We start from the raw sequence: 15,143 nt of genomic DNA on the forward strand, positions 1-15,143 counted from the left end.
CTCTCTATGATGTCATCGCGCCGGCTAGTGAGGCGGCGCGCCCACGCTCCGGAGCAGAAAGGCAGCAGACGCCGCACATGTTAGCCCGGAGGCCTTTATTCCGGCCGGGCGGGGCGCTCCCCGACCGACCGGGACCATCGGATCGGCGCGCTCCCCGACCGGGACCATCGGATCGGCTCGCCCGCCCGCCGACAAAGAAAAGGGCGATCCCATCCGAGCGTAGGAATGTTGGCGAGCGGGGAAAACCGCTGTGCCATCTGTGCTCGTGTGAACGTCTGGGTCGGTGACAAATGGCAAAAGAACGGCCAAAGGGCGAGCGGGCTATGTACAAAAAACATGAAAGTGAAGCCATTCTCGGGACGCACGTTCCTCAGCTGCACTCGGTGCAAAGTGGGATATCCCGCAGGGGTCCCGATACATCTGAGCAGAAAGTCTCCAAAAGGATATGGTGAGCGTATCAAAAATAGTCCCATTGCTATTTGCTGCAAATGTATCAAAAAGGGAGGGAGGGAGGGAGGGAGGGAGGGAGGGAGGGAGCACGTTGTTCCCACATCAAAATATTACTGAGTGCAAAAGAAAAAAGAGGTGAAAAGGGAGGTACAGAGCAGCCCTGGTCTGGTCTGGTTTTGACGGCTTCAATGGTTTTTTAAGATCCAAGGCCTGCTCCTCTTTCTTCAAAAAAGCACAACATCAAAACAACACGGTTGGCGTGAAAAACACCCGAGTGAAAAAGAAAGCCGACGTTCCCGTGTACACGCTGATGCTCCACCTAATATAGGCTGTCTGGAAGAGAAAAAAACAAACGGAAAAATTCCCTCGGTGCCCCCGACTTTCATTGGGTAATGATCGTGGGGGGGCGTGGTGAGAAGGGGGCAACTTCCGCCCGCCCGCCCGCCGCCCTTCGGAGGAGAGCGTCCGTCGAAGCGGGTCGCCGCCGTGGCTTCGAGGCATGGGGGTGCGCTTAAGGGAAGGCCGAGTGAAATCCCGCTTCTCCGGAGCCACCGCTGAAGGTTGCCTAGCAACAAGAGGTAGGAAATGTGTTCCTAGGTGTACGTGGGCAGGGCCCGGCCCAGTCCAAACATTCCAATGCATTGCCACTTTCTTCCTTCTTTTCAGACACTAGCTGCAAAAAGAGGGCGGCAAAGCACTCTTTTTCTCCGAACTCACTTCGCCCTACTGAGATGCCTGCCGCATGTCGGTGGGTCCGCGCAAGCTTTCGCCGGTAGGTAAAAAATCAATCGATGAATTTAATAACGGAAGGGGGAAAAACCTTGGTACCTTGTGTTTGAGTGGCGCCGACCGAGTTCAGTAGCAACGGTTCGCGGTGGTCCGTATGAGGGAGCGGACGGCGGGGCTCGCTCCCGCGCGGCCCAGCGGGTCGGCCTCGTCGTCCTCGTCGCCCCGGATGATGTGCTGCGTGTCCTCGCTGTGATTGACGGGACTGGTCATCTCCTGCTCCTTCTCGTCGCGCATCTGGGCGTAGACGCTGCGGCTGCCGGCCGGAAGCTTCCTGAAAAACAGCCCCAGCTCAGCCAGGCTCCAGGAGTTGGGTCGGCTCGGCCAGCTTTGCACCCACCCACCTCTTGAACTTGTGGAGAAGGAAGGAGGCCGTGGCCGCCACGCCGATGAGGAGAGCGACGGCGAGGGCCCAGACGCCGGGAGCGCCGGCTACTCCGTGACCTGCGGTCGTGACACCGCCGTCAAACGAGAAAGGGGAGAAAAGGGCGCCGGAGCAACACGCGCGCCGCCGCGTCCAACGCTACCTGCGCTCGGCTCGGCCGGCAGCACCACAACCCGGAGACCTCCTCGCAGCGTAAAGCTGACGTTGTGGTCTTTGAAGGCTCGCTGGATGCTGGCGATACGCTGCGGAGCACAAAGTCAAAGGTCATGCCCGCTAAAGTGCCAGACCATCGACCGAGGAGGGTTCACCTCGTGGTGCGACGCGCCGGTCTCCGTCGGGAGGACGTACAGGTCGGCGGCGGTGGGCAGGCCCGCCTTCACCACCGTCACCAGCGACTCCTGCGGAACGCCTGTCGCCTGACGGAACACACAAAATCAACCTGAATGAATAAATAAATAAATAAATAAATAATCAAAGAAATAGATCGATATTAAAACCAAATCCAAATAATAATACAGAAGTAAAAATAATCAAAAAATAGATCAATAATAAAACAAAATCAAAATAAACGAATGAAGCGGCCAGCGACGACTCGTGTCATCATCATTTTTCTCCTTTGCGTTTGGCGTCAGGCTGCGAGTGGGCCTCGGCCCACTGGGCCAGCGGCTCAAGTGCCTTCCTTCATTTACCTCAACCAGCGTCTCGGTGACCACCCGGCCCACGTCCTCCCGCCACTCGGGAATGTCAGGATTGAAGCGGTCCAGGTGCGCGCTGAAGCTCAGCGGGATGACGTGGAAGCTTTCTGCCGGGGCGGGACGAGCATTCGGACCCCAAGCTCCCGCAGTGCCTGCCGCCGCAAGCGTCAGAAGGCCGCTTACCTAAGACGCGGACGGTCCTTGAATCCTGCACCGCTGACCTCCCGTTGGTGGCCTGGACGCTGACTGAGACGCGGCCCTCCTTCGGAAAGCTGGTCAGCAAGCTGCTGCGCAGAGTCAACCTCGGCTGCCGGACGGACCGACGGACGGACGTTAGCGGCGTCGGCCCGAAGCGTCGCTCGCAAGGACGCCTCACGTACCTGCAGGCTGTCTCCGATCCACCAGTAGAAGACGGTCAGGTTGGCGTCGGCGGGAAGGACGGCGGCCGTCAGGTTGATCTGCTGGTTCCTCCCGGCCACGGGGACGGCTTCCAGGCGCACTTGTTGCAGAGGCGCTGCATTTGACCAGCGTGGAAACGCCAAGCTTACGTGCAACGCCGAGTTACGTGCCGCTAGCTAGTAGAACCACTAGGGGGCGCCGGAGTTTGCAAGAGCGCCCTTCCCTAACCTGCGACCTGGATGTAGACGCTGGCCCGGTCGCGACCCGCTGCGTTCTCCGCCAGCACGGAAACCTTGTAGACGCCCGGGCTCTCGTAGCGGTGGCGGATGGGCTCGTCCGTCAGCGTCAGGTTCCGGTAGATGGCCCGGAAGCCGTCGCCCAGGTCCACCTGGTACTCGGTGCTGCCGGTGTCGCCCTGGGTGAGGAAGACTTGCAATTAAATTGGCCTTTTTCCATCGGGTCCATCCCGGAGCCGTACCGCCTGCTGGCGGACGACGAGCGTGACGTCGTCGCCCGGGGCCACGGCCGGCGTCTGTCCTTTGACGGCCACTCGCAGTCCTCTGGGGGGCAGCAGAGGGCAGTGACTTTGCCGCCCGCTCCTGTTCAGGCCCCCCTGGCACACATTTGCCAGCACCTTGCGATACCTGCAACACAAAAAAAAAGCCACGCTTGACAAATGGCCACGCCAATGACAATTGCGAACAAAGACGGATGTTTTGGCGTGTTTAGCGCAGACCCCGTGCTGGACCGGAAGCTTTGCCCCGGGCGGCAGTCGTCCGGCGGCGAGTTGGGACGGTGCCAAAAGTCGGCCAAGCACCGTCCGCTTTCCGCGTGGGATGGCTCGAAACCGTAGTCGCTGGAAAGAGAAGGGAGCAATGAGGCCGGCGGCGGCGGCGCCAGCGGCGCCAGCGGCGGCGGCTTTGCTTGCTTGCTCGCTTGCGCCCTGCCCTGCCCTGCCCTGCCCTGTCCGGCTGGCTGGCTCTCACCAGGCGTAGTCTCGTTGGCTGCAGCGGCAGGCTTTGGTCCCCAGGGCCGAGGTGTAGCTTTTCCCTTTGACGCAGAAGGCGGCGTCCTTCCTTCTGCGGAAAGTCTGCTCCTGGCCCATGATGCACTTTTCGCCCTGCGGGGGACATGACACGACACGGCTGCTTCAGTAGCTTACGGTGGGAGCGAGCGAGCGAGCGAGCGCCTGCCCTCCTGCGCCCGCCTGCCCTCCTGCGCCTGCGCCTGCACCTGCAGGTCTGTGAGCTGCCAGGACTCGTAGTCGGCCTCTGCGCACTGGCGAGGGAAAGACTGCCGGAAGTCCACTTTGACCAGCTCCCAGTCGGACCTGTAGCTGATGTGACCGAAGACGCTGCGGGCAGAGGACACCCAAGCGCAAAGATGGCTTCCCACAAAATATGCCGTACCGCCGCCGCCGCCTTTTTTCTAAGGTCAAACATTCCGTCTTGGCAACCGAGGGCAAACAAAAAAGGGACATCTCTGCCAGCAACCTTCGGAGGACTCATTACACCTCGTCTGTCGGAGCTTGTCGTCGGAGTTGACGGGAAGGCGGATTGGAGTGTGTGCGCGCGTGTGTGTGCGGCGGGAAGAAAGAACCACCGTGGCAAGCGACTCACGTCATCACCAAGGTCTCGTCTCCCGGCTCGCTCAGGAGTCCGTCCACGAAGACGGAGGTGGCGGTGAAGTTGTGGACCGTCCACGTGCGTCCCTCATCCGTACTGAACCTGCGTGGAGAGAGTTTGCCACTGTACACGGAAGGAGCTCTTTTAAAAGCGCTTTTGTCTTGCGCGTGCATACTTGAGTATCTTGAGCGGAATGGAGGTGTCCTTGATGGCCACAATCACGCCGCCGTGGTCCAGGTACAAAATGTGGTGCTCCTCCTCGAAAACCTTGACATGACACCAAAGTCACATTGGCCAGGTCAAATTCATCTGGTAGGTAGGTAGGTAGGTAGGTAGGTAGGTAGGTAGGTAGGTAGGTAGGTAGGTACCTGTCGCCAGGTCTTGCCGCAGTCGGACGTGATGTACATTTCTTCCTTGTACTCCACCAGCTTGGAGCCGAGGTTACCTGAAGGAGCACGGAATGAGCAGGGAGAAGACCGCCTGCCTGGGGGCGGCGGGCCAATCTAGCTCTCACCCGCTCCCATGACGAGGCCCGGAGCAGAGTCTTTGGTATGGACGGTACCGGACACGTAGGGGTTGTCCGCCCAGCGCAGGTGCAGGTGCAGCTGGCACTCGGGCTAAAGAGAGGACGGACGGACGGACGGACGGACGAGGAGGCGGGACTTGAGATGCGTGCAAATACGTCTTGGTTGTGGAAAAAGGGGAGCCAGACGCCTTCGCCCGGCCGCTCTTACCGCTTTGCAGCTGATGGCTTTGCCGTGCATGTCGGTGGCGGGCGGGGCCAAGGGCTGCCAATCCCGTCCTTTGTTGTGGGTGATGAGAGTCCGCACCTTGCCGTCCAGCCTCTGATTGGCCAGGAAGACCCCTTTAATGCCTCGGACCTGCACGGAGAACATTGGTCACGCGGAGCCTCCCTCCGAGCCTCAGCGGCGTCGTCTCACCTCCAGGATGTCGACCAGGACGTCGCCCTCCGGCTGCCGGGCGCTGCGCACGTTCTCCAGCACCAGGGAGTAGTAGACGCCGCGCGCCTCCGACTGGTACAGGTTGTACGAGTCCGTCTGGTGCCACTCCTGCAGGGCCAGGAAGACCTGCCGCTCGTCCGTGCTCACGATGCGGACATCCTGGACGGAGCAAAGCCAAAAAGGGGGCCGGCTGGCCGTCACCGACGACCCGACCCGACCCGGGCATCCGCGGAAATGGCATCCGAGAAGATTGCCTGCTCCACTCGCCTCACCTTTGCCAAGGCGTACTTGGGAAACTTCATCTGGACAAAGTCGGCGCGACGATACGAGACGTAGTGCTCGCTCCGATTCCCCGCCGTCACCTGGGAGCCAGTGCCAGGCCAGGCCAGACGTGACATGACATGACATGATGTGACTGGACTCTCCTGACTGCGGAGGGAAGTTTCTTATTGTTTGCGCTGCGCTTTACCTTGAGGAAAATGTAGTCGCCCCGCACAGACAGAGAGTTGCGGTCGATGTGACCCGGGAACTCAGCGCTGGCCGCCGCCGCCGCCGAGCAGTTCCGGATGACGCAGGTGACGTACAGGTAACCTGCAATGACCAAAAGGCTGGAGCACCTCTGGCAAATATATGCCGCTCCAAAAATATTCCACTGCTTTAACCTAAACCGGCCTTTTGCTCTCGTGAGAGACACAGAGATGGAGGGAGGGAGGGAGGGAGGTAGAGAAGGAGGTAGAGAGAGAGGGAGGGATGCACTTCCCCGGCGGGAAATTCAGGAGCCAGCAGTTATGCACACAGGTTGATAAACAAACAGACAAAATAGCATAATATTAAGAAATAACAAATAGATCAATATTAAATAAATAAATAAATAAATAAATAAATAAATAAATAAATGAATGAATGAATGAATGAATGAATGAATGAATGAATGAATGAATAAATAAATAAATAAATGGATGGATTAACAATTAATGGATGGCAGCACAAAAAAAAAAAAGAAGGGTGTACCTCCACTTGTGTCCTGCATCTCCATGTGCACCAGGTCAGGATCCACATCCACATCGGGCACTGCCCTGGGACCCAAAAAAACAAAAGAAAAAGAGAATGAAGCCTCCCTCCCCCAGCACCCCAAAATGCGAGTTTCAGGAAGTTGCTTCAACTGACCAGAATGCTCTGTCTCTGGTCACCCGCTCCTGAAGCAAAGTCCACGTAAGGCCCAAGTCGGCAGAGGCAAACAGCTGGTGCCATTACACAGCCAGCCAGAAAGAAAAAGACAGACAGACAGACGGACAGAGAGGGAGGGAGAGAGAGAAAACGTTGATTTTGTGTGCGACACATTTGGAGCTGACGGTGTCCGGTGGCGCACCCGCCCATCCTTGCAGTAGGCCAGCAGCTTGTCCTCCTCCTTGGGGTGGAAGAGCAGCACATCCGGGCTGAAGGACAGCGAGCGGCGCTGGAAGGAGGAGCCCTCGTCCACGCTGATGAACAGCATCTGCTCACGTTGGTACACCGAGGAACCCACCAGAAGCACCTGCCATTTGCATCGAAAGAAAGGCCGGCTGTCATCATCGCCCCGCCAACCATCAAGCAGTTCTGCAAAATGTGCGGCCCAGCTCGCTCCTCTGAAGGCCAGCTCTGCAATGACACCCCCCCCCCCATCTCGGCTCAGCCAGGGGTGCCTGGGTGCGTGAAACCCAATCCCCAGTGCGCTGGCGGCGGACAATAATGGATGCGCTCGGGCGGCGCAAACGAAAAAAAAAGAAAACAAGCATGAGGTTTTGTTCAAAGGAAAAGGATTCATGACTAAAGGGGTCAAAGTCAAGGCATGGGGGCCCGCCACATCATTTTATGCGCCCCGCCAAGACTCATTTTGTAGCCACTTTGTGTCATGACTAAAATTACAAATTGTCTTCACTTTAAACTTGGGCCTCCTCTCTGGAATGATTAGGGGGCAGGCAGCAAAGACGTTGGGTGCTTCACTTCAAGTTCAGCTTTGGCGCTCCTGAATTATTCAACACAAGGCAGCCACCGCCGCCGCCGCCGCTTGCCCTCAAAAGCAAAAACCAAAGCAGGACCAACAACCACTAAGTGGTTGTTTTTTTTCCTGGGCTCTGCATGAAGCAAAAGCTGAAAATGGCGTCCTGTTTGGGGCAGCAGACGCGTTTTGGATTTGATGTTCCTTTTCAAAAAAAAAGCAAAGGCATAGACTAGGCAAACTGCGGCAAAGCATTTTTGCTACGTGCTAATGACAGCTTGATTTTGCCGAAGCCATGCTGCCATTTGTCCACTTCAAGCTACTCAAATGGGAAATGTTCACTTTGATTCGTCTCGACGCCTCGTTTATCCGCCAGCCGTCAAAGCGTTGGCGTGTGTCCATGCGGGTTAGGGTTCCTTCCTTCCTTCCTTCCTTCCTTCCTTCCTTCCTTCCTTCCTTCCTTCCTTCCTTCCTTCCTTCCTTCCTTCCTACCTTCCTTCCTTCCTTCCTTCCCTCCCTCCTTCCTTCCTTCCTTCCTCCCTTCCTTCCTTCCTTCCTCGCCGCCCTCCCTCCCTCCCTCCAAGCGAGCACAAATGATGGCGGCTCCCTGCCGGCGAGCTCGAGTTTAAAGCGCCAATTAGCCGGCGTTAACGAGGCCTCCTTAGCCTCGGCGCGCTTTTCTTCCGGCGCCTCCGACTCCTTCTTATCCTTCAACTGCGAGCGACCTTACAGAGCGGCGCCACCTCATCGCGGCTCGGATCGCCGCTCGGGTTGCCGTGGCAACTGCATCCTCCACGTTGTGCTTGAAGACCACCTCCGCTCAATGTCTGGCGGTGGCCGGGCAAATGTATCCATTTAGATGCAGAAACACACACACACACACACACACACATGCGTGAGCGAGCGAGTGAGAACGGAAGAAAAAAAGATCCATTTGGCACTTTTTGCCCTTTTACGGCTGGCTCTCTTCCCGTCCGTCACACTCGCACACGCCAAGCGGGCGGCCGGCCGGAGAGAAATGGCTCGCTGCGAGTAGACCTTCTGCCCACGCCAGAGAGCAACGGCAAGTGTCTTGTTGAAGTGCGCGCGCGACCTTCCAGCGCTCGGCCCAATTCGACGGAAGGAAGGTCAATGTCCGGATGAAGAGCGATGGGGGCCAAAGTGTCTCCTACCTTCTTCTTGTTGCTCGGGCAGATGTAGAAGCTGCTCACCACCACGCTGGTCCCTGGCACCAGGTTGAGCTTGGTGTAGGTGCCGCCGTAGTCGGCGGACCTGCGACACGGGCAAACGTCAAGCTTCAGACACAAAAGGCATCTTCAAAAGCCCGCCGCCGCCGCCGCCGCCGCCGCTTTCAACACACTTTCCCTCGACCTTCCTTTCCCATTGAGTGCCTCTTGGCAACTTGTGAAGTTTGACACCTTTTCCGCCACTTGAGGCAGCGACAGCTTCGGCCCGACCTTGAACCCGCCCGCCCGCCGTCTTCCCCCCGCACACACGCATCAGTGCACTTAGTGTGTGTGTATGCGTGTGCGTGCGTGCGTGCGTGCGTGGCAGCAAGTGCCACCAAGTGTGTGATCCGCGGCTGCTTTCACTTGACGTGACACATACACACACATACACACACTATAATAAATGTTTTTTTTTCGGTATACATGAGTCTGCAACAGCACAGCTGCAGAGAAGCCTAACAAAGAAAGTGTCAACAAAGAAAAATGCGTATGCGCATAATTTCCATCCGTGACTTCCAGGGAGAATTGGAGCTAATGGGAGGCTGGCTGCAAGCTTTCAAGCGCTCTGGGAATGGAGTGAAGGGGAGGGAAGAAAAAAAATAAAAAGGCAGTTAATTGTTGCCAGGGTCGGTGATGTCTGCTTTCTTTTCTCTTATGAAAAGGAGGCAAATTAAGCCTCGTATAATGTAGGTCACAGCATCAAAAATGAATATTCGATGAGAAAGTAAGCACGAGGTTCTCTCTCCCTCACTAACGACGGGATTTTTTTTTTTTTGGAGCCACTCAAAGCGGTTTGGGCAGCCCGACTCGAGGACAGACGGACGGGACGGGACAGGAGGGACGGCGCGGCGGTCCACGTTGCCGTGGGCAACCTACCTCCACAGAGAGCTCTCCAGCACCTTGGCGGAGTCTGCGTGGTAGTACTTGGTCAGGATGAGAATGACCTGCAAGAGGAGAGGCAACTTTAGTCACATGGCAAAAAAGAAATGGAACGCAAAGCAGGATGCCAAAAACGTTGGGACGGAAATGGGCCAGTTCCGCTCCGTGGTCCACTGTGGCTTTTTTTGTTAGTACGCCGCGGCAGGCAGAGAATGAGTCCAGTGACTTTCCAGACGTCCCTCGGAGGTCACGACCTCACGGGAGAGAGGCTGGCCGTCAGGGCCGCTTTTGCTGCGCCGTCCGAGAGGAAGAATGCGGCCATTCAGTGTTGGCGACCGCATTGTCCGTCTCTACACTGAGCTCTAGTGTCATCCAATTTGCCCTTCATTGAGCATCGCCTGAGACGGCTTATCACCCACAAAACCACAAATAAACATGTCCATTAAATACATTGGCCTATTTTCAAATGGGATTGGGATAATTACCGTATTTTCTGGACTATAAGGTTGGAATTGGGGGGGTTAGATCGCCCAAAAAAATAAAAATAAATAAAAAGGGCAAGACATTTCTTACACTTAATTTCATGACGCCGTCGCAGAGCAAAAAAAGAAAGCAACTGGATATATTGAGGTGCAGCGCAAGCTATTTCTCATCCTCCACCAATTTCCAACACACACACACACACACACGCAGCAAAGCAGCAACTAGTCCAAAAGAAATGGCCTGAATATTGCCAATTAGCTCCATTCAAAGGCTGCTCTCACTGTCCAGACAGCATCGTCAATCTGACGTGGGAGAGGAGAGCAGATGAGAGGAGAGCAGGGGCAACTACATGCGCCTCTGCTGGCCTCAACCAAACTCCCGCCAGCCTAGACAGCAGAGCAGAGCAGAGCAGAGCGCCGGCGCTGCTTGGGAGCTGTGTCCCCCACGTAGCATCAGCGCCAACATGATCACAACTAGATCCTGATACTCATACTCTCTCTCTCTCTCTCTCTCTCCATCTATCCATCTCGCTGGCTAATGTGGTGGCCTCGGGGAGGAGCAGATGCGGGAAATGGAGCTGCGGAGGCAAGCGAGAGACAAAGGAGGAAAGGCAACGCAGGTGGGAACCGGAGCGAGCGAGCGAGCGAGCGAGCGGGAATTTGGAGGCGGGAAATCCGCCTCGGAGTCTTCGCCCCTGCGCTCAAGGGAAACGAGCGGCCACCAAGCTGCATGGGAGCGCATGGTGCTTTCTTGACTTGGGACCAAAATAGATTGTGATAGTGTCTGTCACCAAGGCTCGTACAGCGGCATTTGTCACGGAGTTTGATGTCGTTCAAATTGTCACTTTGTTACTTTGCACGGCGACCGCACAGCAATCAACTTTCCTCACCGTCACGCGGTACGAGGAGGAATCAGACATTCGGCTGGAGCTCCGGCTCCGGCTCCGGCTCCGTCCCCGTCCGCAGCAGCTGTCGCCTCGTCCCTAAGCGTGGGTGGAAGGCCAACGGCTCGCCGCACATGCCACACGGCTTGTTTTGTTATAGCTGCAGGAAGTGGAGCGGCGTGGCGACTCGTCTCATCCATAAACATGCAGACGTTGGCGTTTGGGCCGAAATGTCAAGCGGTTACTTTTTCTTTATTTCCTATTGTTATTCAGCTCACTGTTTTGAAGCAACACACATGTGAAAGGACAGCTTTTTTTCGTTTTGTTTTTTAGCAGGTCTAGCGAAAGGTCATTCGGTGAATCTGGACATGACGGGAAGATTGCGCAACAATCAAGGCTCCAGAAAGGAGTGGCCTGTCAGCTCCAGCTGGCCGCGTACAAAAGCGCGGCGCGGCTATTTTTGGCGGCCCGCGTGGCGATTAGCGTTTGGCAGCGGGCGAGGCCCGTCGTCGCCTCGTCAGGCTATCTTGGGCGCCAATGGAGGGAGGGAGGGAGGGAGGGTGGTTGGGAGCAGTGCCGACAGCACGCTCGTGGGCTAATGACCACCCTGTGGCAGCGAGATGAGGCGCTCCGCCGTTTCCCCTCATTGCTCTAGCGCTCGGCAGTTCCGGTGCCGCTTTTGTCCAAGCCAGCTTGGTTTCCCTGCACTAACCACCGTTGCTTTGCGTTCTCCGTTCCTTAGCAAAGCGAGTCTCATGTTTGGGAGGGATGCCATGTTGTCACCTTGAAGATGAGTAGAAGCGGGAGGGGGTGAAGTGAGAAACAAAAGAACAATGACGACTGCGGCTGGCTGGCCCGGACTGGGCCGGGCCGGGCTGCTTCATTATTAACGCTCGCCAGTCACCAGAGTGCAATGCATAATTGACGGCGGGAGGGGGGCCGAGGCTCCTTTGCCGAGATTGGGCAAAGGGCAAAGCGGGCAGGTTGTGGCGACTGCAACGCAGCCTGCCGTTTGTTGGGCTCCCTTTTCAAGGCCTTTCATCTGTGAGTGAGGAAATGACCTTGACGGGGTGCTGTACAACCTTGCCCACGGCTCCTCGTTGCCCAAGTGATAAATAATGCAATTTTGGGAGGAAAAAGGGGGGGGGGGGTGACATGCAGGCCGTCTGCTCTTAATAATGCAACACCGTCTCCGAAATTGAGCGGGGCGAGGCTGTCGCTGTTGTTTTCTGGGGGTTTTGTTTTTTTTATTTAGCGGAGGCGCCTCCCCTGAGCTAGAGCAGCCGGCCGGACAGGGCTGTGTCGACTTTTTGGATCCAGTGGAGGTAGCGCTCCACTGGACTGGCCAAAAAGGCTATTTTTGTTTGAAAGATGATTTGGGTATTTGAGTAATCTAGCGATTAATGACATGGAGTCATCAGATTTCTTTTATGGAAAATGACTCAAGATTTCACAGTCTTGTATGCATTGTTTAGCGCACAAGCAACCTTGTAAGCTTATAAACGCTGGTTCCACGCCCACTAACCCAAAGTGCAAACCTAAAAAGACGACCTGAGGCAATGAAATCGTTTCGGGCACACGCTCAGGTGGACTACACGGAATGTAACGGATGCGATTTTTCCAATCGAATGACTCGATGAATCGTTTCGAGCGGGCTTCACCCTGCAGCGTATGCGCTTGTCTTCTTCTTCTTCTTCTTCTTCTTCTTCTTCTTCTTCTGTCGTGTGTCTTTAGACTTGCAGCGCCGTTGAGGCGAGCCAGGTCAACGTGCCGTCGACGCTGGCTGCTGTCGATGGGCTGTGCGCCTTGATTGCCGCCTGCTCGTGTTCCCGTCAGAGCGACGAGCGTGATGTAATGAGACGTTATGCAATGAAATGAAATGAAATGAAATGAAGGAGGCTCAAAACAGGGGGGGGGAGGGAGGACTCAGCCTTCTTTGGACGGGATAATCCGGACATGCTGTGTGTGCGCGGACGCTGGCCGGCGCCGCCAGGTCATATTCCAAAACAATCATCCGCAGTCGCTGCTGACGGCTCAAGCCGACGTCACGCTCTGATTCCAAAATGTGCCTGGATGTGAAATGCCTGGCAGTGTCAAAGCCGAGCAAGTGTCTTGAGGTTTGGACAAGAAAGAAAAAAAAAAATGCTTTCTAATCCCACGAAGGAGGAGGCGGCGGCGGCGGCGGCATTAAAGAGGACAGCTGATGTTCACTTTGATCACACAGTTGCCAGCTTCCTCTCTCCCGCTGCGTTTCGCCCTCCTCCTCCTCTTCAATATTCTGACGCCCGCTCCAGGAACATTGTCGGCGTCCCTTCTCAGCCATAGGGAGCTGAGGAACTCACAAACGCGGAGGCCCCCCCACAGCATGCCGGCCCCCGGATGCCGGCCCCCGCATGCCGGCCCCCGCATGCCTGCCTGAGCACGCCGGCCCGCGCACGTGAGGTGTCAGCGCTACGGCCAATTCACAAGGGCCTTGCATGGTTTTCATGCTTTTTGAGATCCAGGCAGGCCCAGGGCGGGCCACTGCCCCAAAAAGACTCCTTTCTACTGCAGGAGTGTGCAGACTTTGGGCAAAAAGCACTGTGGTTTGCATAGGCCCCAAGTGGGCCAGCGGAAGCCACGCGTGTTGGGGGGGGTCACATAATGCTGCGCTTGACAAGAATGGATTTTCCGTTCACCCAGCGAGCGAGTGAGCACGGCACTCAAATAGCCACACCATTTGTTCTCTTGGGCAACCCAGGTAGTAGCTACTTGAGTTAGTTGGCTTGCATGGTGTTTGCACGCAGCATTTACTGCTGCTTGTCCAGATGGGCTGACTTGACGGCATGAAACGGCGGCTACCCCCCTGAAAAATTGGGCTTAGTCGTTTTTTTTGTTGAACTCCCAAAAATTGCTCGCCATTCATTCCTCAAGCACCAGTGACAGCTTGTTTGTAGCCGTGTGCTTTTTTTAGCTCTCTCGGTCTCTCCTCGCAAAGCCATTCATCGTGGAACAAATGAATGCTCAATGAGGAATCTTGTGCGCTCGCCAAACCGAGTCAAGCGGCCTTTGTGGAAGTTTGCATGGTCACCCCTGACCTCAACAGACACGAACCGCTCATGACCGCTTTGCACATTCCTCTGGCCCAGATGCATAAAGAGGAAGGAAGGACTACATACGGCAAGCAGAATAAGAGAAAGCTGCATCTCATCGCATGGCACGCACGCACGCGCGCACGCACGCACGCAGCGGTGCCGGCCGACTGTCAGGTCAGGCCGGCCATGTGGCAGGTGCGACACATGCCTGGCCTGATCTGGCCCGGCCCGGCCTGGCCTGACCCGACAGTCGTGCGTGGCTGGCTGGCGAGAACAATAACTTGTCTCCCGTCGCGTAGACGGACGGAACAAAGAGGGGGTGTTGGATGGACGGGGCGTGGCGTGGCGTGGCGTGGCGGGCTACTTACGCTGCTGTTCTCGCCTGTCCAGTGGACCATCGCCTGGTTGTGGGTCGCATCGCCTTTCAGCACGAACGAGCTGCTTTGCAGGGACATTGCTTTAGCCCGGGACAGCGCTCTCCTGAGGCGGGGGGGGGAGCCCTCCTCCTCCTGCTCCTGGGCACCGAGCGCGTCCTCGTCTCCGTCTGCTGGGGAGCGTCCTCCGCGCTGGTCCACGACGCGCCCGCGGTCACAGCGCGCCGGTTCCACCATGGCGACGGCGGCGGCGGCTGCCACCACCGCCGAGACGCTTAGGAGCAAAAGGCAGAGGCGCGCCCGGGCGGCGAGCGCTGCTTTGGCCATGCTTTTGGCCCGGCCCGGAGAGAGACACGGAGCAGGAGACTGGAGCAAGATGGATGGATGGATGGATGGATGATTGGATAGGTGTGGAGGGAGGGAGGGAGGGATGGATTAGGGAGGCGACGTTCGCTGCTGTGTGCCGAACGAGGAAGGGAAGGGGGGCGGAGACAGTGGCAACAACGTGGACGCGTCCCGCCGCCAAAGCCAAGAAATCACGCCTACAGTTACACGTCACGTGTGACGTCAATACGAAGGCGAATGGATTCAATTCAACCATATCTTTTGGATTTTAGTCATTGTATTTCATAAAAAATAAGCAAGTACAAATGAGAGCGCGGATTACGTGTTGGGCTTGGGGGGTGGCATATATATATATATATATATATATATACCGTTTTTTTCCATGTATAATGCGCCCCCATGTATAATACGCACCCTAAAAATGGCATGTTGATGCTGGAAAAAAGCCTGTACCCATGTATAATATGCACCCAAATTTTGACTCCTACTGAAGTCCGTAAATGTAAAATTATTTCAGAAAAAAAGATAATCTTTGGGAACAACCGGATGTTATTCTGTATCACTGCGCATGCGCTAGCAAACTCGATAGCAAAGAA

General features: G+C 56.3%; 1 protein-coding gene across 2 annotated transcripts; it reads right to left on the reverse strand.

The window, feature by feature from the left end:
- Nucleotides 1-78: 78 nt before the first annotated feature.
- Nucleotides 79-14,692, reverse strand: sorcs2 (sortilin-related VPS10 domain containing receptor 2). 2 transcript variants are annotated; one of them, XM_061271984.1, is made up of 27 exons: nucleotides 14,197-14,692; nucleotides 9,386-9,453; nucleotides 8,453-8,552; nucleotides 6,672-6,836; nucleotides 6,470-6,543; nucleotides 6,314-6,378; nucleotides 5,772-5,893; nucleotides 5,575-5,664; nucleotides 5,282-5,461; nucleotides 5,075-5,221; nucleotides 4,855-4,957; nucleotides 4,709-4,785; nucleotides 4,516-4,607; nucleotides 4,335-4,442; nucleotides 3,949-4,069; nucleotides 3,702-3,835; nucleotides 3,452-3,571; nucleotides 3,194-3,359; nucleotides 2,944-3,130; nucleotides 2,697-2,830; nucleotides 2,500-2,623; nucleotides 2,311-2,423; nucleotides 1,930-2,037; nucleotides 1,764-1,863; nucleotides 1,581-1,680; nucleotides 1,279-1,510; nucleotides 79-1,015 (listed from the first exon to the last, which is right to left on the reverse strand). In XM_061271984.1, the coding sequence occupies exons 1-26, from the start codon at nucleotides 14,527-14,529 to the stop codon at nucleotides 1,306-1,308; spliced, it is 3,336 nt and encodes a 1,111-aa protein (XP_061127968.1). In that variant the 5' UTR covers nucleotides 14,530-14,692; the 3' UTR covers nucleotides 79-1,015; nucleotides 1,279-1,305. The 2 variants fall into 2 exon arrangements, with proteins under 2 accessions (XP_061127968.1, XP_061128050.1); XM_061272066.1 differs by lacking the exon at nucleotides 14,197-14,692 and adding an exon at nucleotides 10,761-11,083.
- Nucleotides 14,693-15,143: the final 451 nt, after the last annotated feature.

The sequence above is a fragment of the Syngnathus typhle genome, linkage group LG1 (genome assembly GCF_033458585.1).
Source record: "Syngnathus typhle isolate RoL2023-S1 ecotype Sweden linkage group LG1, RoL_Styp_1.0, whole genome shotgun sequence".
NCBI classification, from domain to species: domain Eukaryota; kingdom Metazoa; phylum Chordata; class Actinopteri; order Syngnathiformes; family Syngnathidae; genus Syngnathus; species Syngnathus typhle.

Coding starts and splice junctions, on each gene's coding strand:
- sorcs2 (XM_061271984.1), bottom strand. CDS start 14,529: ATGGCCAAAGCAGCGCTCGCCGCCCGGGCGCGCCTCTGCCTTTTGCTC. Junction 2,424..2,499: donor AAGGACCGTCCGCGTCTTAG/GTAAGCGGCCTT, acceptor CCGCCCCGGCAG/AAAGCTTCCACGTCATCCCG. Junction 2,038..2,310: donor TCACCGAGACGCTGGTTGAG/GTAAATGAAGGA, acceptor GTGTTCCGTCAG/GCGACAGGCGTTCCGCAGGA.